The sequence below is a fragment of the Cetorhinus maximus genome, chromosome 4, assembly GCF_964194155.1.
Source record: "Cetorhinus maximus chromosome 4, sCetMax3.hap1.1, whole genome shotgun sequence".
Classification (NCBI taxonomy): Eukaryota; Metazoa; Chordata; class Chondrichthyes; order Lamniformes; family Cetorhinidae; genus Cetorhinus; species Cetorhinus maximus.
In genome coordinates this window covers 72,931,363-72,957,362 of record NC_135882.1, presented here as the reverse complement: position 1 = coordinate 72,957,362, position 26,000 = coordinate 72,931,363, and the positions used below count along the sequence as shown (strand labels likewise).

The 26,000-nt window shown below is 44.8% G+C and overlaps 1 protein-coding gene across 3 annotated transcripts in view; it reads right to left on the bottom strand.

Annotated features, from left to right (window-relative positions):
* Positions 1-26,000, bottom strand: part of stau2 (staufen double-stranded RNA binding protein 2) — a 500,403-nt gene that overhangs the window by 85,452 nt on the left and 388,951 nt on the right. For 2 of the 3 annotated variants that reach the window (XM_078540321.1, XM_078540323.1), the window contains one exon: positions 25,579-25,692. The exons of the other annotated variant lie outside the window; for it this stretch is intronic. In XM_078540321.1, the coding sequence (XP_078396447.1) occupies positions 25,579-25,692 (114 nt within the window). The remainder of the gene's footprint in view (positions 1-25,578; positions 25,693-26,000) is intronic. 3 annotated transcript variants of the gene reach the window in all.

Sequence of the window (26,000 nt, the reverse complement as noted above, 5' to 3'; positions counted from 1 at the left end):
GAAGATTTGTGAATGGGTGTTTTTTTCTGAGCAGTTTCACACATGCGATCGTTACTATATGGCTCACTGGTTCTGTGCATGGTGTACTGAGTGAATGGGCATGGAATGGACATTAGTTGACATGAAGGGTGTGAGGGGTCATGGGAGCGGGTGTGGGGACATGAGTTGGCATCAGGGCTATAAGGGGTCATGAAGGTGGGCAGGGTTCATAGGTTGGCATTGAGTAGGAATAGAGGGGGCATGGGGATATGGAAGGGGCATGGCCAGCATGGGTAAGACGTTTGGAACTTACCTTTCAAAAGGTTCCCGAACCCAGACCATGGTTCACGACTTCTCTGAGAGGCCTTGAACCACAAGTCATCAGAAGCTGGCCTGCCTCCACGAAAATTGCAGGCGGCTAAGAAATGCCTACCCCCGCAATGGAATTGACAGGTCTGGAGTGCAGGATGCATGTTCACAACCCACACCCTTATCTCACATCAACAAAAAATTGGGTGCGCCGGGAATGGGGGCAAGAATCCGGAATTGTGTGCTGCCTGCCATTTTTAAATGGTTCCAGGGTCCACAAAAATCCAGGCCCTACATTACCCAGAAACTAGTCAATGTTTTAAGCAAATCAGCCAGGTTTTCTGACCCGAGCAAGAAAAATCTTGATCTCCCTAGTTGTCAATTGTTTTGAGAATAATAGAAAAATGCAACACAAAAGCATGGAAAAAAATTGTATTATTCACCAGAAAAAATAATTTAATCAAAATCTTTGCAATTCCCAGCATCATACAAACATCAATCGTGTGTTTTATTTTTTTCAAGTAGTTATACTTGTTGCAAAACATTGAATGTTAATACAGCATTCAATCTGCCCAGCCTGTTTTCTATCATTGTGTGGATTCATGGCTAAGAGATGAAAATTTAAATTCTAGTCTTGATTTACACCCAGACTCTTAAAACTCCTTGTTTGAAGGGAGGAAAGAAGAACTGCATGGGGTGGAGTGAGGGGTGGTCCACTGCAGCACTTATCTAGCTTCCCGGTAGCTGACCAAAGAATTATGTTGCTACCATTCACCTTCTATAAACTAACCACCCTGGCCTTCCAATTGAGAATAATGTTGATACATGAATACGAACTGGAAAAAGGAGGAATACTGAGAAGCCCAGGTATCATGGCAGAAAGTTAATATCTCGGATAACAATTACTGTCAAAATGAGACAGGAACAGACAGCTATCAACCGTTCCCAAATACTTTGGTCACATAATCAACGCTTGCATGTGGAGCCTAAGCAATATAATGTGCAAGTACTAAATAATTTAAATTTATTTCCTCTATCATTTATGTAACATTAGAAATGGGAAGTTCCATCATGTGCTAATATGTGAAGGCAAATACACAAATAAATTTTTAGGCTAGAATTCTAGCTTTCGTTTATAACATCAAACTAACTTCTGATTTTCCAAAATTACAAGAATAAATTGAATACAAATTGACCATAATCTTTCCTAAAGTAGTAAAGGTTAATAAGCCAAATCAAATCTTGGAAGTTTCTAACTTTTTTAAACAAACATTCTGGCAGTAATGTAGACAATTAACTTCACCTTTTCCATTCAACTTTATCAGTTTAGCCCCAGCAGGAAAGGAATACCTGGATAATCTAATTCTGTCAGTATAGGGAGGAATGCTTTTAAATTAAGCTTGATCAGTCTACCAAAACCCTCTCTTCTCTAGTGAAAATAAACTAATCCAGATTGATCTCAATCACTGCAGCAAGTCCACACATACCAAAATGTTGATGGCAATTAGTTCTTATCAGACGAAAGGGTAGGTGGTCTGCTATTAAAACCTGAAGCAGCTGATTTGGATTACTGAAGGGAGAGTAACTATAGTTACTTGCTGATTCAGAATATCAAATAGGCCTGAATTTTACCCTTGGCGGATGGGCACAATCAGTGGGCCTGCGACTGGTCGGGAAACGGGCCGCCGCCTGCGATTGGCCCCCGACCATGATTTCACACTGGCTGGTCAATTAAGGCCCGCCCAGCGTGAAACACAGCTTCCCAATGGCAGGAAGCTGAGGGCAGGGGGTGAGTGTCTGCTGGCCGTCCAATGGCGACCTGGCAGCCGGTTTAAAAACGGCACAGGCAGCTCCTTGAAGGCTGCCAACAAAGAGCATGTCTTCTGCGTTGTGAACATTGAAGTAATGGCATCAAGTGCAGCTGGAGATGCCAGGCAGGAGGGCAGGTGGGGTGGGCACTCACCCCCCCACCCCCCAGTTTTCAGATGAGTGCCTCGTGGTCCTCCTGGAGGAGGTGGCGGCCAGGGGGGCCACCATTGTCCCCAGAGATGGAAGGAGGAGGCCACTGCACCTAACAAAAAGAGCTTGGGAGGGGGTGGCAGCGCAGGTCAGTAGCCACAACGTTGTGTGGCGTACATGGGCACAGGGCTGCAAAAGGTTTAATGCTGTGCTTGGGAAGGGTGAGCACCGTGTTGGCATGGATCAGTGTGGAGAAGTGTTAAGGGCTGACCATCCCTCTGTGAAGCTAAGGGGTGTTAGAGTCTGAGTGCCAACTGTCAATGACACCAGAGCTGGCCAAGGGGGTGAGCCCCGGCTGATTGGGCTGAGTGCCTTGCGCCTCGAGGGCATGGCTTGGATGTGCCCCGCGAGGTGTTCCTCAGGTGGGGCTGGCCATGCTGTATTGGCGCTGCAGGTAGAGAGTGGACTAATCAATGCTCCTCTGTCCTTTCAGGAGAAGATGACCTATAACAACATTGAGAGGTCGTGGACAGGCGGAGGCCCCCAAAACCTCCTAATCCTCTCCAGTTTTGAGCAGGATGCCTTGGAGCGGGAAGGCGCCACACACCTCGGTCAACTGGCTGCAGAGAGGCTGGGGTGTCAGATGAAGGTAAGGGTGCAGTGCACAGAGGTGAGAGTTTCGGGTGGTGCAAACATTCGTGTGTAGTCTCATCATTGATGGGAGCCTCAAAACTGGGTTCCCCATTGACCATTGAAAGATGATGGCGCGAGATGCAGATCTCCATTGTTTCACCAGGGTGTCTGGCATGCGCAGTGACAGTGTCATAACTTAAACTAATGACATTGTTGTTCTCCCTTGTATTTACCAGCAGCACTCAATCACAGGACCCCAAAAAGCCACCCCTGACGCCAGGGGACTTCCAGGTTTCACATGCACCTGTGTCACACCCGCTCTCTGAACCAGGCACCAGTGCAGGTACCAGCACCTCAGTTGGCATTAGATCCTCGACTGGAATGTTGGAGCACAGCGGTGAAGGCAGATTTTTAATGGCCTTAAGTGGCCTCTTAATTGATGGCGGGTGTGACTCCGAATCCCATGTGCGTCTGCCGACCTGAACATTGCGCGCGTGCGGGATGACGTTGAGATGCCCACCCGACATCTTCTCGCACTACTTTACGCCCAATTGGGTTAGGCACGCGCCTACTCGCGAGGCGTATAATTCTGCCCATAATGTACAACTACTGTAAGTAAAGTAAGTCCTCACTTAAAGTTGTAATTGTGTTCCTGAAAAGTGCAACGTTAAGTGAAATGACTGAATGAATCACATTTTCCTATTAGAAAGAATGCAAAAACTGTAGTTGGCTTCTGTATGACCTTACTCACCAGAAAATTATATTAAAACATTGGGCAGAATCTTCGGCTCGGCGAGTGGGGGTGGGGCTAGCTCGCCAAGGCGTAAAATGACGTGGGATGACGTCAGGTGTGCATCCTGATATCACCGCGCGTCATTTAGATTTTCAGTTCGGCGGGCACGCAGCCGAACTGTCAAAGGCCTATGAAGACCTGTTGAAAAGCAATTAAGACAATCAGCTGAGCCGCCCGTCCAACCTTAAGGTTAGCGGGCAGGCGAAGAGCCCAGGCGACCTTCGAATTTTTCATGGAACCTCATCCACGGGTGGGATGAGATTTCATAAACGTTTTTAAAGTGTTTTAAGAGTTTTTAATAAAATTAATGGACATGTCCCAGCTCATGTGACAGTTTCACATGAGGGGGCATGTCATAAAAATTTTTACCACACTTTATTAGACAGTTTAAACTTAAAACTAATCTGGGTGCCTCAGGGAGATTTCTGCGCTCTTTCGTGCGCGTGCCCGGCTCAGGCCTGCCTGCACAGGGAGTGCTCATCGCTTCCGGACGCGCGTCACGCTGGGCGGGCCTTAATTGACCTGCCCACGTAAAATGGCGGTGCCCAGCCGATCGGGGGTGCCGATCCACATCCGCCCCCACCCCCGCCCCCAGTGGTTTGCATAAGGTTACTGGGTTTTTAAGGTGCGACCCTGGAAATATAACTACAGCGGTGCTAGGACCCTGCAGACGCAACTACAGTGAGGAATGTTGGAAATGTATGCAGCAGACAGTGATATGGAGCAAAAGTAAACTCATACCTGGTTTCATACTATTGTATACATTTACAAAAACATCAATTTTTAACAGCCTCAGGTTGGCGCCTCTGCACCGTCAGGACCCCGGAGCTCTGACTTCGATCGGATCTGGATCTGGATCTGGACCTAGGAGTTCCTTGAATGGGAACAAAACGGTGAGAGGGAGAGTAAGGGGGCGTGAGGTTCAGCGAAAGGAAAGATTGGCGGGAGGGTGAGTCAGGGAGCGGGCGAGGCCACAAGTTGGAGGATCGGCAGCAAGACGGCGGGTTAGGGAGCAGGAGACGCCTCTCCAGAGTGGCGTCAATTGGGTCATGCAGCCCTGTGTCAGGTCAATGCAAAATGACTTTGAAATAAAACTTGCTAAACAAGAGTACAGGCCCTACTAACTGATCGACCTTAAAGTGAAACAATGTAAAACGGGGCAATGTTAAATGGGCTCTTAAGGTAAAGGTTGACTTTAGCTCCCGAGAGACTTAGCAATGATTTGTATTTTTTAAAAATACTATTGCTTGATGTTAGGGACAGATCTTGTGTTGACTATTAGAAGCAGATTGAATTCATCCTATGAACGTTTGAGTTTCTATTCCATTTTCAGTGGTGTTTCAAATGAGATCTGGAGCAAAGTTCACTGCAACAAAACATTGCAAGATGTTTGATGACTGCAGTAATACTTCAAAACAAAAAAATCAAAAAACACGCCAAGTTATGAATGCTTCACTTTACTTCAAAAATGCCACGCACGATTAATGCTTTGTCTCTCTATATGTTTCTCTTTTTCTATTTAACACACCTCCCTCACCACAACCTTAATATTTTCAGTATTAGGTAGGCTGGCAGAAGACTTGCTCCTTGGGCTATTAGCTTTGTTGTCCTTGAGCTGATTACTTTAATTGCTATGTCTGAATAGCTTACATGACTTATCCTCCAATTTACACCTATTTTAGACTTCTTCTTGCTGCCTGCTGATGGAATGGCTGAGGTTCAGATAGATAGTGCATCTTTACAAATAATTCCTGATGAGAAAGCTTTAAGATCGATCTGGACAGACTACTTAACTGTGGGTTCATCATAACTAAACCTCTGAAGATGGGTCATACGCACTCTGTAACTCTGTTTCTCTTTCCACAGATGCTGTTAGACCTGCTGAGTTTTTGCAGCATTCTCTGTCCGCAGTATTTTGCTTTTATATAACTAAACCTAATCCTGGTCACAAGTCATTGCACATACTGCTAGCTATTACTCAAATATCAGAACTTGGTTTATGTGGTTAAAGTGTTAACAAATAGAGATGGTAAGGCTGCAATGTGCCCAGGGGAACAGATTTAGAACAATGATTTCCCTATATATTTTCCCAAGATCAAAATTAAACTCAAACCTTGTTAGGATGAATTCAGTCTGCTCCTGATAGTCCCTACAAGATTTGTCCGTAACATTAAGAACTGTAAAACAGTATTTTAAAAAATGCAAACCCATTGCTACATCTATCAAGAGCTAAAATCAACAATTATTAAACAAAGTAAAAGGGTAAAAATTCAAAGGTTAAAGAGGACTGGAGTAATATTGATTTTTCATCGCTCCTGCATGATCTAAGACTTGCTGTCTGCTCTTACCTAAACTTAGATTAGATATGTAGTTTGACAAACCTGAAATGACTTTCAAGTCCAACAATTGAAGTGAAACTTAATTCTGCTCAATTTTTGGATTGCTTGAAGTTATGTAAATAAATTTCTCATTTCACCCAAAATCAAAATCATGAACCATTCAGGTTGAATGTATTTTATGCATTCGTCTTGTATGGCACACAAACCTTCTAGTAATTCTTCAAAGGCTCTAATTTTATTAGTGAATGTTTTTTTTTTAAATTTAGGCACAATTTACAACTTGGGAAACCTGCAATTTTTTATCTAGAATTTGTCATGGAAAAACTCAATGTTATCATTGATAACCAAAATTGCATATTTTTTGTTTTACACTTTCTTTTAAGACAAACAACAGCTTGTCATTAGCTGACTCTAGATCATTGATGAGTGATTTTTTAAAAAATTCATTCATGGGATGTGGGCTTCGCTGGCTGGGCCAGCATTTATTGCCCATCCCTAGTTGACCATGAGCAGGTGGTGGTGAGCTGCCTTTTTGAACCGCTGCAGTCCATGTGATGTAGGTAGACCCACAGTGCTGTTAGGAAGGGAGTTCCATAATTTTGACCCAGTGACAGTGAAGGAATGGCGATATATTTCCAAGTCAGGATGGTGAGTGGCTTGGAGAGGAACTTCCAGGTGGTGGTGTTCTCATCTATCTGCTGCCACTGTCCTTCTAGATTGTAGTGGTTGTGGGTTTGAAAGGTGCTGTCTAAGGAGCCTTGGTGAATTCCTGCAGTGCATCTTGTAAATGGTACACGCACTGCTGCTACTGTGCGTCAGCGGTGGAGGGAGCGAATGTTTGTGAATGGAGTGCCAATCAAGCGGGCTGCTTTGTCCTGGATGGTATCAAGCTTCTTGAGTGGGAGCAGCACTCATCCAGGCAAGTGGGGAGCATTCCACCCCACTCCTGACTTATGCCTTGTAGATGGTGGACAGGATTTGGGGAGTCAGGAGGTGAGTTACTCGTGCCAGGATTCCTAGTCTCTGACCTGCTCTTGTAGACACAGTATTTACATGGCTAGTCCAGTTCAGTTTCAGGTCAACCCCTAAGGATGTTGATAATGGGGAATTCAGTGATGGTTAAAAAAAAATCACAAGTTGGGTTGCATGGAAACTTTGGAGAACTCCAAATAATGCATTGAAATAATTTTGAATACATGTTTTAATTTAAGTTAGGCCTCTGTGATACAGTCATTTTCTTTCTTTTATTGTTATTGTTTATTTACATGTTATTTTTTAAATGAATGAGCAATGAACCCAAATGAATTTCTGTATGGACAATAAAGTGAAATTGAAACTCATTGAATTGAACTGAAATTCAAGTCAATCTTCTTTGGAATAATATGCCACCAAATGCAAAACATAGTTACTTTTTAACTGGTTTAAATAAAATTAAACTGGTTTAAGAAAATAAAAAGCATTTGATTTCTTAAAGCTACTTTTTAAGTGGTTATAAATGCACCTTATCACTATTTCATTAATTCCAGAATCACACTAGTTTTGCTGACTATTATGTTTTGTTGTACTCATCCCTGTCTGCTCCACACCAACTTCCATTGCACTATTAGGATCTCTCCCTACTGCTCCACTCCTTTGTCACATCCTTGCTAGACCTGTCTGACAGACCATTCCCCTCCTTTCTGGCTTCAAGAATACTTTTATCTTTGGGCAAACTCAGAGCTGCATTTATGTACTGGACTCATCATAGAGACTGATTTTCCTACAATTAAGCCCTCTCTTGATTTCAGACAATCAGCCTTTAGCCTCATGCTCTATTGCCAAATTATAATAGATAGTTTTTTTATTAAAACATAGGCCACCCTTTTATAGTCACTATGGGCAGAAGCATCCCAGCTTTGCACTAAGTGTGGTAAGCGGGCGGGAAAAAGAACATTTTATGCGTTGGCCACAATGGTGGCTTTTCATGCCATATCGTCCAATCCTGCCTCATTAATCATGCATTCCTGGGAAACATGCCGTTTCGATGGCGGGCGGTCTGTCATTTTCCCGCCATGCCATCACCTCCCTGCTTCCTCTCGCCAGGCGCCATATGTAAAGTACAGCCACATGCACATCTCTCAGTGCTTCCAGCCCGGGACTGCTGCACAGAAGACATGACCTCGAAACGCAAGAAGACTGCAGACCCCCAAATCAGTGACACATACCTGGGACGTCTCCAGGACACCATTGGAGCCTAACACGATGTCCTCTATCCCAGTTCTGGCCGCAGGAGGCCTATTAGTGTCACCACTCTGGCTCGGAAGGCAGTGGCAGAGGTTGACAGTGCCAATGCTGCACAGAAGAGGTCGGCAGTTCAGAAAATGGATAAATGATCTCATCTGTGCCGCCAGGGTAAGACAACCATCTCAACACTCTAAACTCACACACTCACAAGCCCATCACACGTTCACTGGCATCTCACTTGCTGCCAGCTCAAGGGACATCACCACTCATTCTCACACACACCCTCACATCTCCATCTGGCCTCATCGCCTCTGGAGACTGCCTCCTCAGCCGTCACCCTCTTGTGGCCACTTGCACAGATCAACATATGCACCCACACACACCTTGGGATACCCCCCCTTGCCCAGTACAACCCTCGCCCAGCAGCCTCTTCCCTTGTCTGAGGCCACTTCTCCCCCTTCCCCAAGCAAGCCCTAGCTCTGCAGCTGTTGAAAAGCCGCTCCCACCTTATGGCTGGTCTGGCAGGTAGAGACCTGCCCATGAGCCCCCCTAAAAGTGATGTGGTGCTGCCTGCAAAGCCTGGCGCTGATGACCGCGAGTGCTGCCCGAAGCAAGGTAGGCAAACAAATCTCGAAGTCCCAAGGGAAGTGCAGTTTGCCAAGTGCATGTCACTTATGTTCAGTTGTGAAACACGTCAGTGTGCTATCATGCTGACGTGCTTGAATGATCCAGCATGGTGGGATGATTCCAGTGAACTGGGATTATAATGATATGTAGATGTAATACAAAGACGTTTTTGACGTGCAGCAGCAGGAACTGCGGCCCTCCATTAACGGGTGAAACGGACGATTGTAAACTTGTTTCACGACGTTGTGAAACTGATTTTTGGCCTTCCCGCCATATTGTCCGCTCATGCCCGCCATGACGCCTGATGCCAGTGAGCACGGGAAATTCCACCCTATGAACCTGTACACTGCATTGTACTTTAATAGATTAGTACTAAGACTCAATATAAATCATATTTTAAAAGTCTTATAAAGTTAGCTTTCTGTTTTTTAAAATAATAGCATCTTTCCCTCCTCCAAAGTTTTTCTGACCTCCTTTTGTTCTCCCTCTGCCAATCAAGGGTTGGCCTCTTCAGCCATCAGCAAAGGTACATCATATGAAGAAACGCCATCTGAAATGGATTGTTTACTTTGTATCCATCATCTTTTGTAGATGGAAGGATGCTGCAACAACACAATAACTGTCTGGAAAAGGGATGCACTTTTCTAAAAGAACTGCCACCAGCACCATTCTGTGTTTAGCTGTCAGATGGATGCCTGGAGCTGCACACGGTGGACAATGTTAATTTTCTTCTTCCCTGTGGTGGCAAAACTAAAGAACCCCTGGGAACTGACATACTCATCATATCTGAAAGTTACTGGGTATGAATTCAGGAGCTATGACTAGAAGGCTGTGAAATGTGCACACTAATCAATGGTCTGTGAAGGCCATTTCATTAACCGGTATCAGAATATGTGATGCTGCTGAGTTAAAGCTGTGTTTCCCTTTCCCCAAGTTAAAAACAAAACTCCATTCTACCTCTCCATATAGTACACACAAAATACCATTACAATTTAATACTGAGATTAGGCTAACTGAAAAACTGTAGAGGAAAATTGACAGTTCTTAAATTTGCGGAATGTAAGAATAATTATTTCAGAGAGGAATAATGTTATATTACCATTCAATATTTGAAGACTGGCACATTAAACACAGTACCACAGAGCGTGGCAAATGTAACTCCACTATTTAAAAAAGGAGGGAGAAAACAGGGAATTACAGGCCGGTTAGATAAGGGAGAACCAGTGGATGTGATGTGTTTGGATTTTCAGAAAGCTTTTGATAAAGTCCCACATAAGAGGTTAGTGTGCAAAATTAAAGCACATGGGATTAAGGGTAAGATATTGGCATGGATTGAGAATTGGTTAGCAGACAGGAAACAGAGAGTAGGAGTAAATGGGTCTTTTTTGGAGTGGTAGGCTTGTGGGGTACTGTAGGGATCAGTGCTTGGGCCCCAGCTTTTCACAATATATATCCATGATTTGGATGAGAGAAACAAATGTAATACCAAGTTTTCTGACGACACAAAGCTAGGTGGGAATGTGAGTGGTGAGGAGGATGTAAAGAGGCTTCAAGGTGATTTAGACAGGTTGAGTGAGTGGGCAAATAGATGGTAGATGTAGTATAACGTGGATAAGTGTGAAGTTATCCACTTTGGTAGGAAAAACAGAATGGCAGATTATTATTTAAATGGTGATAGACTGGGAAATGTTGCTGTACAAAGGGACCTGGATGTCCTTGTACACCAATCACTGAAAGCAAGCACACAGGTGCAGCAAACAATTAGAAAGGCAAATGGTATGCTGGCCTTCATTGCAAGAGGACTTGAATACAGGAGCAAGGATGTCTTACTGCAACTGTACAGGGCTTTGGTAAGACCACACCTGGAGTATTGTGTGCAATTTTGGTCTCCTTACCTTAGAAAGGATATACTTTCCATAGAGGGAGTGTAGTGAAGGTTCACCAGACTGATTCCTGGGATGGCAGGATTGTCGTATAAGGAGAGATTTGGTTAACTAGGCCTGTATTTACTGGAGTTTAGAAGAATGGGAGGGGAATCTAATTAAAATGTATAAAATTCTGATAGGGCTGGACAGACTGGATGCAAGGATGATGTTTCCCCTGGCTGGGGGTCTAGAACAAGGGGTCACAGTCTCAGGATATCGGTAGGCCATTTAGGACTGAGATAAGGAGAAATTTCTTCACTCAGAGGGTGGTGAACCTGTGAAATTCTCTACTACAGAAGGCTGTGGAGGCCAAGTCACTGAATATATATATATATATATATATATAAGGAAATAGATTTCTAGATGCTAAAGGTGTCAGGGGTATGGGGAGAGAGCGGGAGTGTGGCGTTGAGAAAGAGGGTCAGCCGTGATCATATTGAATGGTGGAGCAGGCTCGAAGGGCCGAATGGCCTACTCCTGCTCCTATTTTCTAAGTTTCTAAAACTATTTTGTTTTGCATTTTGAATTAATTTCTGCACAACTCATATTTAATGGCTTCATAGTATTAAAAAATTAATTGCATAAATAAGATTCAGTGAAAACTACTGTTTAACTCAAGCATCAGAAGACAGATTTCTACGTGTTCCAGCACTCCAGAGCAACCCAGCTTTGAACTATCCATATTGTTTCATTAACTTTTCTTAAAGAGCATCAACACAATTACTTGTAGGCAACAAACTATATTTAAAGCCATTAATAAAACTGTTCATCTTGATCTGCTATGTTATCTTATACTATTTTGCCAACTAAAATTACTGAACTATCATAGTGAGTTGCTCCTTTTAGCAAATGGCTGAAAGTGTTCTGATTAAATCGCCACCTGAAATGTGAAACCAAGTACTTTTCTTGCCCTAGATAATTCTGCACGGGGAAAAACTCAATTATTTTAGAGATTTGTGAACTGTAATAGTTCAAAGGAAATACTAGACTGATCTGTGTTAATCCCCCTCATTTTCAATGTGTTCAACAATTTTAAATTAGGAATGTTTGCTTGAAAACAGTTGTCACATACTTTTAGTGACTGATTGTATCATGGCATTACCTTGCATTATCTAAGAGTCTGGAAAAAGGGAGTGGGTGTAGGTGTAAATGACAGTGAATGGCTTGCATAAAATTTCCTCCCTCTTCAAAGAAAAGCTGATGCAACCTCATGGAGGTGCCATCAAATTGACAAATGGATGCTGTGCAATCCTGTGCCTCCCACTGAAATCCGACCCCTGATTTACACAATATCATCCTGTGAGGAATGTTTAACTACAGAGCATAGTTTAAACTGATCTATATTAGGTAATATAATCCATTTATTATACACTTTATTTAAGAGTAAGAAATACTGAAAAAGAACAATTTGTTCTGACTCCATGTGCCAACCCAGTATTAAATAAGGGCCCAATGCAAAGGGTTTAAGGGTCATTAATAAGTTACAGGCCACTGGTATGATTCAAAAACTTAGTGAAGACGGAATTATATTGAATTAGTGGTGATAGGCCAGAGCGGTACCAGATTCATGGGCCTCTTATAACAGACTGATCAAGCATAGGCAATTTTCCGTTTTTACTCAATGTCTACCATAACCTAACAAGGTATCTTCCAGCTTTAATTCTATTAAAATAAGGATTTTCATTGTATTGATCTTTGTTCTTTAGTTGTCACTGAATCATCTCTCTCTCTGGCTGTCCTGATCTCTGTTAATTTCTCTTCCTTACGTTTCTAAGGTGAAGGGTGGATGTTAAAGCACCTTTACAATAATTTTTTTTTACAATCAAGCTCAAGAAAACCTCCTTAGCCCTCCACAACTCGCCATTTTGTATCCCTGCTGTTTCCTGGGTGTCGGTAAGTCAGAGGTTAGAACAACGTTACAATCAAAAATTTGTTTTCAAGTTTACAAGCTTAACTCTGGGCTCTGCTCACCAGCCTTCCTGGCTCAGTAATTCCCAACAGTGAGAAGGTTAGTTTGCGATCAGCTCTTTCATACCAATATGACCTGAGGTTATGAAGTAAATACTCTGAAATGAGCAAATCTAATGCTGTTCAAACTTGGAATCACTAAGTTTGCACTGCAACATTATCCAAATATAAGTGATAGCAAAAGCTTGTGAATTGTTCTTTTCGCAATTTTATTTTTAACTGAAAACATTTTAATAATTGAGTATTTGTAACACCACAGGCAGTTATTTAAGTTCTTGCTTTTGCATCTTCACAGCCTTCCCTAAGAAAACAGGCTAATTAACAGTCTCACAGACTGCAAAGCAAGGATTCCTTCCATGCCAATAAACAACTTTATATCAGCAATAGGATAGTTACAACAAGAGGGCTCTCACAACACATACAATGTGTGTGTTGGGGTTGTGGGGGTGGGGGACGGGGATGGTGAACTCACACCCATCAGTCGTGACTATCCTGCTGCTGTCAACCCATAATTCAGAGCTGGAGCTCCAGTCTCCAGAACTGTCTGCAGTGGGGTTCAAATTCTGCACCCGAGTCAAGAGGCAGGAATTTTACCACAAAGCTAAAGACTCAATTCGAGTTGTTGAAATAATAACCTTATTATGTTAAGGTACACCCCTACATCCAAACAAGGGTTTATTTTACAGAGCAGATATATTCATCCAAGCTCACAAAAATAAATCAAAAGTCCTTTAATTATAGTAATACCCTTGTCTAATAGTACCTTTATCCAAATATAAATAAATAATGCTGAAAATGCACAGCAGGTCTGTCAACATTTGAAAAAGAAAAAGCCGTTGGACATTTCAGACAGAAAGCCTTTGTCAGATCTGATTGAACACCGACAGGAGAACCCCTTTATAAGACTAACCAAAACAAAGGGAGGAGGCGGGACAGGGAGATCAGCAGGAAAAAGTCCACAGTACAAATATACTAACTTCGTAAGAGTTAGCTGATCTCAGCTAGAGTAGAAGTACTGTTACAATGGGCCTCAGCACTGCAAGCTAGGGAAAGGAAAATAATTAGCCAAAGCTTTCAATTCTAATCAAGATTCAATGACTCCAGCTGGAATTTTTTTTATTTTACATTCATTCTGGGGACATGGTCTCTGCTAGCAATGCTTTCTATCTGAAATGTCCAATGGTTTTCTCCTTCTGCAAATGTTGACAGACCTGCTGTGTATTTTCACCATTTACTTTAACTGCCCATCCTTAGTTGCCCTTGAGAAGGTGAGCCTCTTTAGATATTAGATGTTGGATTTTTGCTTTGGGAGCGGGAAATGGAAGTTGGGACCATTTCAAGGTTGCAAACCCATCCGGGGTGGGGGGGGAGGGGTAACAGTTATCAACCCCCGAGTTTCATGGGGACAACCCCCTAATTGGCACGGAGATGGGTTTGGCGGCCGATTAGAGACTGGAGGTTGGGAAGAGAAGTGGTACTACTCAAACAGCTAGCCACTGACTGCCATAATAAAAACAGAAAATGCTGGAAAAACTCAGCAGGTCTGGCAGCATCTGTGGAGAGAGAAACAGCGTTAATATTTCGAGTCCATGTGACTTCTCTTCAGAGCCGTTTTGCTGCTGTTACTGGAGTTCTAGTCGCATACAGGGAATGCATTTATTAATATTTAAATGTGTTAGTCAATTATCTGCTACTAAATCTCAGGCATTCATCCATTTGATCAGCAAACAGGAAAGCTTACATTACAGTTCATACTGTGTATATCAACGCTCTGAAGGCTGGGAGAGCAGAGAAGATTGGATTTTGAATGTCTCAGGAAAGCCAGAGTCCTGGAACCGAGCAGGGCATGCAGCCCCTCGATTCTCTCTGATGCAGACCTGGAGATCCTCCTGAAGGAGGTGAGGGAGAAGGAGGAAGTCCTCTTTCCGGAGGGTGGTAGGAGGAAGCCACCCACCCAGACCAAGCCAGCATGGATGTATATTGTTGACACAGCCAGGGAAGAAGTGTGGTCTGCAAAAGTCGGATTTGGTGTTGGAAGAGGTTCAGTGGCCTGACATGCTCTGGCAAGGTGAGAGCTATACCCAATGTTCAGGTCAGGCCACTGGGTATTCCACCTCCAGCATTCACACCAGCTGAGGAGCGTCAGGGCACAAGCTGGTCTTGAACCTGTGAAGAGTGTGTGCCCAGGGCACCTCCTGACTCCTCAGTGTGGCTCAGAACCGGATTGCTGCTGAGGACTTGTTACCATTGATATATGCAGCTTCTAATGAATTACAGCAGCTACCAGAGAACAACAATGCTTTATCACATTCTGTTTTCTCCTTGACTCATAGTGCCCAGGAAATAGCCTTGACTGAGGAGGGAGTCCTTTACCTGCAAGTAGTCACAGCGGGAGGAGGAACAGATGGCAGCAATGGATATAGCCAGGATCGCAGACCACAAAGAAGTCATACATGGTGAGATGGACACCCAGAGTGCACATGGTGATTAGAGAGTGCATTGCGCTCATTAAGGTGGAACATTGCATTCCACCCCATAAGACAGTATACTGAACTCTGAGTTTCATTGGGAAGCCTCAACACTACAGAGACATTTGCTCTCCAAGGCTAGCTCTCATGATCTTTTGATGAAAGCAAAATACTCTTGGATGTTGGAAATCTGAAATAAAAACAGAAAATTCTGGAAAAACTCAGTGGGCAGAATTTTACCCTTGGCTTGCGGGATTGGCAGGGGCGATCGGCAGCGCTCTGCGATTTTACACAGGCGGGCCAATTAAGGCCCGCCAGCGTGAAACGCAACCTGGGAATGAACGCGAAGGGGTGGGCGGGGGTGGGGGCACGATGTCCATCGGGTCCAATGGTGACCAGGTGGCCGATTCAAATGAGGCCTCGGCAGCCCTTGGAAGGCTGCCAACGAAGGACATGGAAGTCTTGTGAATGGAAACCATATCAGGCGGACATGGCAGGGGGGAGGGCCGGCTGGCAGGTTAGTCGGCCCCGCGCTTTTTGGATGCCTCGTAGCTCTCCTGGAGGAGGTGGCAGCGAGGAGAGAAACCCTTGTCCCCAGGGACAGGAGGAGGAGGTCCCCCCCCTCACCTCGCCATAAAGGCCTGGGAGGAGATGGCATCCAGGGTCAGCAGCCACGACGTGGTGAGGCACACATGGGTCCAGGGCTGGAAGTGCTTCAACGATCTCCTGCGATCAGGAAGGGTGAGCACCGTGTTGGCATGGGTCACTTTGCAGAACAGGTAAGAGCTGCCCATCCCCCCGTGGACCTCAGAGGTGTTAGAGTGTGAGTACCAAATGTGAATGAGGCAGGAGCTGGCCACGGGGGTGAGCCCTGGCCGCTTGGGCTGAGTGCCTTGCAGCTCCAGGGTCACGAATTTCTGAGCCCAGCGAGCTGTTCTTTGGGTGGGATTGGCTGGGCTGCAATGGCGCTGCAGGTAGAAAGTGGGCTAATCAATGCTCCTCTATCCTTTCAGGAGAAAACATCTCATAACAATGCTGAGAGGTCGCAGACTGGCGAGGGATTCCCACACCTCCTCATCCTCACACGATACGAACAGGAGGCCCTGGAGCTGGAGAGGTGCCATGCACCTCAGTCAAGTGGCCGCTGTGAAGTTGGGATGCCGGAGGAAAGTAAGAGTGCAGCGCACTGAAGTGAGAATGTCAGGTTTTGCTACCATTCCAGTGTTGTCTCTCTATTGATGTGAGCCTGGAATCTGGAATCCCCATTGACAATCGAAAGATGAGAGCACCATGATACATATCTCTGTCTCATCAGGGTGCCAGGCATGCACAGTGACAGTTTCATCACTTAAACTAATGACATGTCCTTCTTCTCCCTTTTAGGCTCATCAGCAGGAGATCGCCATGAGGACCCTGAAGGCCCATCCCTGACTCCTGAGGACCACCTTGCTCACCATGCACCTGCGTCACACCCTGTCTGTCAAGCAGGCACCAGTGCAGATACCAACACTTCGGTGGGCATAACATCACCATGTAGTCTATCGGTGCACATTGGTGAGTGCACCACACTCGCTTGAGGTGCAGGCAGAGAGTGCCCAGGGCATCGGCAGTCAGAGGACTGCTGGGGACCAGGACAATGCTCAGTCGATGGCTGCTGATGGGCCTCTGGAGTCGTCCATGAGGCAGCAGATGCTGGATGTCCAGCAGGGTGTGCGGGAGGATCTGGCGGAGATACATGAGGGAATGCATGCCATGATGTTATTATGTTCTTATGTTCTTATGATTCCAATTGTGGAGGAGTCCCTGCAGAGCATAAGCACTGCGTTGACTCTCATGACTGAGTGCAATGCCTCCTCCATGGAGAGAGTGGCAACTCATAAGGAGAGGCTCCTCCAGGGACTCAATCAGGGGCTCCTGGGGATGCGCTCGGACCTGCAAGCCCTCATACCGGCAATGACCTCAGCTAGTCAGTGTCAGTGTAGGAGATGGATTGGGCACCCAGTATCCCAGCTAGGTGCCCGTCCCTCAATGGTGAGCAGGGAGGTCCAAATTGACCTGACGTTGGCACATGAGCTGCCTGTCATCTCTGCGGGCTCCTCTCATGGTGCTCCGGATGATGGCAGCAGCTCCTCCGCCCCTCTGCCAGTGACCGTGGCATCTGATGAGGCTGTGGTGACTGGGGAGATACCAGCTGTGGCACTGGCCGCTCCCTCCCAGGCAGGGCCAGCACAGGCTCCACGGGCTAGGGAGCGCCTGCCAAGGTCATCAAGGCCAACAGGACAGCAGAGTGAGCAGGCTGTCTCCAATGCCAGTGCCAGTGAGGGGGGAGCACCTAGACGTAGCACCCACAAGCGAAAACTTAAAGCACCTTAAGCACAACATGGCCTTATCACAGATGGTATTTGGTTCCCCTATTTTTCTTTTCTTTTTTCAATGGTGTGATGGAAAACACTGGTTAATGTTAATTTCGCAATGTTTCACATTCACGAGGAAATGAGATGTTAATTTGTGCTATTGGCCTATATATGCTTCATTTGTTCTGTAGGTGCAGGGTAGGCCATGATGTTATGATGGACATGTGTCTCCTAAAACTTTAATGCAAATACACATAGTGTATGTTGTTGACCAAGGAACTGGTCCTGTCAGGGATCGAGCATGGAGCCTGCAGCCATGGCATGTGGTGGTGATTCTTATTTGGTAGTCTAGCTGAAGGAGCGTTGGATCAAAGCGTCCCGGGTGTCTCTGCCTCCCTGTAGGTTACCCAGGTCTGTGTCTATGCCCTTAGCATTCTCCTCACTGTACTCGTCCTCAGGCTCACCACTGGATTCATTATCTGTTGCCTGTGCAGCTGCATCAAGATCTTTTCCCTCCACTGTGTTCCCCCCTTGCCAGTGCCAGCAGCATGCAACCACTATCAATGACACACGATGTGGGGGGTATTACAGTGCGCTCCCTGAACTGTCCAGGCATCGGAAGCGCGTCTTGAGATGACCTATGGTTCTCTCTACCACCGCCCTTATGGAGGCATGGCTTCTGTTGTACCGCTGCTCGGCCTCTGTTCTTGGGTGGCTGAGAGGCGTCATGAGCCACTTTTTCAGGGGATAGCCCTTATCACCCAGCAGCCGCCCATCCAGTCGGGCTGGAGCACTGAAGAGCCCCAGCACCTGGGAGTGCCTCAGGATGTAAGTGTCATGGGAGCTGCCTGGGTACCTTGCACAGACTTGTTGAATCTGCATCTTGTGATCACACACTATCTGGATGTTCATGAAGTGGAAACCCTTCCTGTTGACGAAGGCTCCGGGCTCACACACTGGTGCCTTGATGACATGTGCAGTCCATTGCGTCCTGGACACGGGGGAACCCAGCAATCACTGTGAAGCCTCTGACTTGCTCAGCCTGGCTGGCCTCGTCTGTATGGTAATGAATGAAAGTCAATGAATGCTCGAACAGAGCGTCTGTCACCAGTTTGACACAACTTAGGACAGCCGATTGGGAGACTCCACAAAGGTCCCCCTCTGACCCCTGGGAAGAGCCTGAGGCATAGAAGTTGAGGGCCACTGTGACCTTCAGAGCCACTGGCATGGGGTGTCCACCCACACAGTCGGAGCTGATATCAGGCTGATTCTCTGACAAATGGAGGTCACTGTCTCCCTTGAGAGGAAGAGCTTCCTTCAGCATTGCACCTCCGACATATTGAGGTAGCTGCATCTCCGCCTGTAAATCCTGGCAGCAGGATAGTGGCGTCTTCTGCGGCCCCTTCCACCTTGGACTTCCTGCTGGCATTGCACCCCTTGTGCCTGCACCTCTCCTCCCACAGGTCATTCCCCTGGAAGCTGAATAGGGACACCTCGCCTCCTCCCCCTTCTGGCCCTCCTCAGAGGAGGTGCCTCCAGAGGAGACCACAATCCTCATTACCAGGGTAAGGGAAGGCTGTCTGATACCTGGAAGGCCCCATGTGGTGTGAATCCTCCGGGGTCATGGAAAACAACAGTCGAGTCTTGAACTGAAGCCTCTAAAATCTCTGAATGCAGCTCTGAAGCGAAATGAAGCTGTCCTGTTCACAGAAGCAACCAGCAGGTATCCTAAACTCCTCATTAATCGCTTTGATAAGGCCACTGACCCCTCTTGTCCTGCCCATGGATAAGATTTTGCAAATTGTGGTTTGCCCGCCTGCCCGTTTTGCCCATGCGACGGCCTAAAAATCGCACAGGCTATGTAAAGTCGGAGATAATTGGTGTCTCAAGGGCCTTAACTGGCCACTTAATTAATGGCAGGCATGCTTCCGTCTCCATTGCGCACCCGCCTAGCGAAATATTGTGAGAGTGCGCATTGACGTTGGCATGCTCGGCCGACATCAACACGCTTTATTTAACGCTTGAGTAGGTTGGGCGTGCCCCCACCCGCCAAGCTAAAAATTCTGCCTGCTAGGTGTGACATCATCTGTGGAGAGAAAAACAGAGTTAATGTTTTGAGTCCGTATGACTCTTCTTCTCTGTTTTTATCTCGTGATCTTTTCTTGTGTCTCCCACAGGTGCAGAGCTCGAGCCAAGGAGGCCATCTCCCTCACCATCACCAGGTCAAGAGCCGCAGCAAAGCTAAGAAAAATACCATCACAACTTACAAGCGCACTGTCCACCAATACGGATACAATCACCTCAGTGGGTCCTCGTGTGCGGTTAAATAGAGTGGCACTGGGTAAGAAGTACGGTGTTAATGTTCAGGAGTATGTGTTAGAGGCAGATGCAGCTGTGGGCAATTCCCCTCGGAGGAGGGAAGACAAACACAATCATGCTTAGCTGGGCACAGATGCAGAGCCTCAGAAGTCACAGGAAAGGAAGCACCACCTAAATTAGTGGAGCAGCAGATCTGCTCCTACATGTCAGAGTTCTCTTTGATAGTCCAGAATTATAGGCAGAAAATGGAGGAGTTCATCCAGTTCATGTGCATCACCATGGCTCCAGGCCTTTCAGTGCATGAGCTCCTCGATTGAGAAAGTGCCCAACCTCATGGATAGCCTTATGCAGCAGCACTTGGAGGATGTGAAGGAACTATGCACTGATGTTCAAAGGATGCATGCCAAACTAGAATGTATTGGTCAGTGGTGCTGATGGGATAGTGATAATTGGAGGGGATGTCACTTGTCCCCAGCTGGTGTTCCTCTCCAGCCACCCTGAGCACCAGCCACAGGCTGACAATGTTACCGGAGGATGAGGGTGCCACCCTTCACTGGGCAACATCATCATGTTTAGTCTTCTTGGCCTCTGTGACAGAGGGAGCATCTGCGCAGCAGTGCCTGGTGATTGAAACTGACCCTGAAATGTTCAGGTGCAGCAGTCTCTGGAGATGCCCCCATAAGCACATCAATAATGAGGACAATTGCCACATACACCCCAGCCACAGTCAAAGACATATGAGTAAGCTGCATCCAGTTCCTCCAAGGTCAGAAGAGAAGCACGGTGTAGAAGTGGTTGAGCGCAGAAGCCACCGTGTTGTGCAGAGAACTGAGTGGGTCACTGGGGTGTCTTCTTCCTGTAACTATGCACTGTTTTCCTCTCTGAGCATCATGCAAATAATGACACTTGAAGACAGACATGTAAGTCTCCTTTGATTAATGATGGGGCAAGAAAAGAGGCTGCAAGTGGTGAAGGAGAACAAAGGTTCATCAGCCTTGACGGTGAAACCTCTGGGCAGATGTTCATCCTTCATTGGCGATAAAAGTTTACATGTTCCAGTAGTCTGGTGGTTGGGGGGTTAGTCGGGTTGGGTCTGGTCAGGGGAAGTAGTTGGATGGTCGGGGGGATAATAGTTGGGTTGAGTTGGGTGAATGGCGAGGTGGCTGTGTCGAATCGGAGGGGGTAGTTGGGTCAGGTCATGGGAGTAGCCAGGTGGTTAGGGGTGTTGAGTGGGGTCAGGGGGGTAATTGGGTGGTTGGTTGACGAGGAGCTAGTTGGGTGTTCGGGGTGGGAAGTGATGTGGGGAGGGGGGCACAGGGTATTGGTTGTGGTGCTCGTTTGAGTTACCCTGGCTAACTACTGAGTTAGACCAGGTCTTCAACTGCCTAACATTTCCAGAGTAAGTATGCAGGAAAATCCCTCAGCTCAGGGTTAGAGACATTTGCAGAGGGTCTCAGGCAGCAAGGAATCAGCTCATCAGAAGTTTAAACTTCCCAGGTAATTTCCACATATGTCTGTGCACCAGGACTTTCGCAAGGGTCCTGACACACATCTCTCAAGGTATGTCCCATCTCCGACGAACTGGAGACCGGCAGATTTAAGCCATAGAAATTACACATAGGGACTAATTTTGCTGGGATAGGGAAGCAACTGGAAATAACAAATTCCTTCCAGTTTTCCTTGTCCAACATAAAACATCTTCCAGTGGCCAATTTAATGCATCTGCACTGACTGTTTATATTGTTAGCTTTGATGACAGAATGTCATTTATCATTAATGTACCAAAGACCCTTTAAATATTTCCCTAAATTTCCACTCATGCATTCAAAATTCTGAAATGCAGGCTTGGCCCGACATTGGAACTAACAACTGTGTTCATAATAGTAAATCACAACAAGATCTTCTGAGGTGTGTACAATTGTTCTGTTATTATACCCTTTAATAGGCGTTCCTTTGGAAATGTGTACTGTGCAAGATATACTGAGATATACTACTGAGTTTTGCACAACTACAAAAAAAGCTTTTCTTCTCACAACAGACTTATTTTGTTATTGTTTTGTCTAACTAAAGTAATGTGCTACCGGTAATTTTAACTGAAATACAGCCTTAAAGAAAAAGACAGCTCATTCCAGAGTGAAAAGATTTCAACAGCTGCTGACTTGGTGACATTAAGGACCCCATTGGAGGTGTCCTGCTGCACTAATGTCTCAGAAATGTTTAAAAGAAACTTCAAACAGTCTGCATTCAGTAGGCGGTAGAAGAGCTCACCACAGGGATCATTTGAAGACCAGTCCAGCAGTCACTCAGTCATGAATCAGAACTGTCAGTGACTGTCAGTGACTAATAAACAGGTGTCAATGGTCCATGCAACAAACTTGAGCTATTTCTTCCACTGAACATACCTTTATGATTAAGCACTTTTGATGATCAAATATTATTGCTTGTTTTCTATACAATGATTAAAGAAACATGCTTCAGTGTTACAAGCAGGTGTACCATGCAGTTCTGATTCTAAATTGAAGACCCCAATCTTCAGCAAATGGAATGCTCCATTATTATTTCGTGGAGGGGAAGATGTTAGGTGGAGAGTGGGGGAGATGAATTAGAACTGGTCATGAATGGAACTACATAAGAACAAACATGAAAAGGTGGTTCAATGATGCAGTGGTATATGGGATCCATAATTTCACATATTGCAAGTATGTGGGAATCAGGTTACCCCACTTCTCCTTTAGTGGCCAACTGAACATGGCACCTTAGGAGGGCTGTGAGGAGTTTGTCTTTGCATCCTCTCAACCACAGTTATCGTGTGGCTTAGGGAGATCAAATCTATGAATAGAGGCCAGATGTCAACTTGGGGGAAAAGGATTTATTCCCTCACCAGAAAATATGAAGCTCTAGAACAAAGATGAAGGCTACATTATTTAGATTTGATTCCCTCTCTTAGGGATGTTGGTAGAACAAACATTGCACCATAGAAAGGAAGAGTGCATTTTTTGTATGGAAAAACTAGACATTCGAATAACTGCATTGGGTTTTTAAAGTGTATAGGTACTGCTTTCCTGACAGATGCTCTTAAATCTTGGCAAAAATGAAATATGAAGGCTAAATGGTAGAACATAATACAGTATATACTAGATACATATTACTAAATTAATTAAACCCAAATGTGTAATTCATAGAAGGAACATAAACAGAAACTATTCTGATGTCAAATCAATTGATTAACAATTCCTCTAGATACCTTTTATTAGCTAATGACTTAGGTTTAGTCAGTTAACCAGAGCTCTCCTATGAAAAAATACTCTTGCACTGCGACGCAATCAATAAGCATTAAAAGTTATACCATAATTTCAAATAATATGTAGAACAAGCTGTATCATGATTGCATGAAGTGCCTGTCAACACTGAGAGTGAAGTACTATATCATGGCAAAACGTTACTGATTCAGTTGGATTAATGTCTGCCTAGTCATTTAGTCATGTAGTCTTGCCTTCATCCCATCCTTTCCAAAAATACACACTCTCAGACAAAATGTTTAGATTGCCTTAGCACCTTGTATTTGTATTTAACAATTTTTGACATGAGAAGCTGCTGATGACCTTCTTAAACAGGGTAGTAGAGTATAATGGGAAAACTTAACACAGCATAACAATTTTGTCCTAATTTTTAACTAATCTTGACTGGTATTTTTACAAGCTTAAACCACCTCAAAAGAGAACATGTGGATCAATGACCAAAGGAATTTTCAACGCCTGTAGTCACTGATTTCATCTTAGACGACTAATTCTCAAACCTATTTTTCAAACTTTTAATGATTAGCTTTTCTAATCTTTAACTGTTTTGTTGGAGGGGGGTGGTGGGCTGGAGGAGACAGGAGGGGAAGGGGCAACCATCAATTATTTTAACAGCAACTGCCCTTGTCCTACTTCACCAATAGTAATAGATCTCTGGTGAACAGATGACTGATGTTAAAAGTCAATTAGGAATCTATATTGTCCACTCTCCTTGCTGGCAGTGAATGGCTATTTTGTTTTATTGGAACAGGATTTGGGGAAAGAAGGATAACCTTTTATGAGGGCAATTTTCTATTCTTTCTGGCACCAATTTAACTTTAGCATTTTTCATGCAACACTAGTTTCAAAAGCCAGATATACTTAACAAATCATTTATCATCATAATGAAAATTGTTACTCATTTACAATATACAATGGTAGATCTATTAGCGGTAATGAAAAACCTTCAACAGAATATGAAGCTTTAGGATCATAATATATGAACACAGTAGACTCTATCTTCTGTGGAGTTAATTTCATGCTTCAATAGGGATCAACAATGAATCTGGTCCTCCTACCTGAATGCTGTAATGAAACTGATGTTATCTTTATAGTACTTTACTGTAATGAATTCAGGAATAATAAGATTTCAGTTCAGTTACATTTTCTACAAAGTTTCCAACTCTGGTGTAAACCAGCACTTTTGTCTATATACCAATTCTACTGTAACTTCTCACTCAAATTTACTAAAAGCATTCTGTTCTGAAATCCTAAATAGATTAATCTCTGAGTAGTAACTATTTAAATAAATGGATGGACAAATGGCAAAGAAACTACCTTGTATTGAGCCATGCATTGGGAGATCAAAACTCAAATTGTTGGGTGCAATTTTATGGCCTGGTTGCAGCGGGGCAGGGCCATAAAATGCGGCGAGCCATTCAAACGCCCATGGGCCAGAATTTTTCCCTCGTTGGGCGGGCTCAGCCCGAACGGGCAGGGGCGGTCAGGAAGCGGACCGCTGCCTGCGATCAGCTCCACTCCACGATTTCAAGCGGGCGGGCCAATTAAGGCCCACGCTGCGTGGATCGCGAGCAGCATCACTCAGTGCTACCTGTGAGAGCAGGGGGAGGAGGGAGTGCGGGCCTGGTGCGCAGTTCGCGCATGCACGTGAAAGAGCGCTTCAATCTCCCTGAGGCAGCTCCGTGATTTTTAAGTGCTTTTTAAAAAAATTATTAATGACAGTAAAAAATTTTAAATAAATGTCCCCTCATGTGACTCTGTCACATGAGCTAGGACATGTTTTAATTCAAAAATAAAGCTTTCAGTTAATGTTTATTTGCTTTAGGAAATCTCATCCCGCTCGTGGATGAGGCTTCCTAAAAAATGTATCGGCCACTTGACCTTTTTGCCTGCCCACCAACTGTAACGGCAGCGTTAATTTGGTTTTAATTAGCTTGTTAATGGCCTTAATAGACCTTTCAATCATCGGCAGACGCGCAGTTGACTCCAGCGTGCGCCCACCAAACGAAATATCGTGCAATGACGTCTGGATGCACGCCTGACGTCATCGCACGTCATATTACGCTTGGGTGTGTTGGGCGCGTGCCCACATGCCGAACGTAAAATTCTGGCCATGGACTTTGGTGGGACCAGAAAATTCCACCCGTAGTCTTTGCTGACTTATGCATTCCTGATATTTCCTAATACTGTGTTGAACAGGCCAAGCAATCAAAAGGATAAAAAAAAAGTCAAGGCATTCCTTAGCAGGTGGGTAAACTATAAGGCCCTGATGATACTTGTGGTCACCAGCCCTGCCCTCTCTTACTCTAGTTGGACACATTAGGAAATGGGAATGAGAAATATCCCATTTATAATTAGTTTTAATATAGATTACATTTTTGTTTACCTGATCACGGCTAGCTTCAATGGAGCTTCCTATGCCATGAAAAGTTATTTGCACAGGTGATAGTGTCAGGTACGTCATACATTCTTTGCCGTTCTGCATATCACTGTATTGCACCTAGAAGAATAATGATACATAGTACAGAAAGTGAAACTTCTGATCATATAAGCTCGAGGTTTAGTTGTCTCAAATAAAATGTTATGGTGAAGTCAGCATCAACTTTGCAAAAATAAATGACCACTTTTATGTATTTTTAAATATACAATTATAACTGCAAAGTGAATAATATCTGTTAAAATCATACAGGGTTGAATGGTTTAACCCAGCTGAAAGCAAAAGGATCTGATAGAAAATAGTCTTGTGAGATGCTCCTACATATCACTGTTCTAATATTGGTACAAACTAATTAATCCCCTCAGTATGCC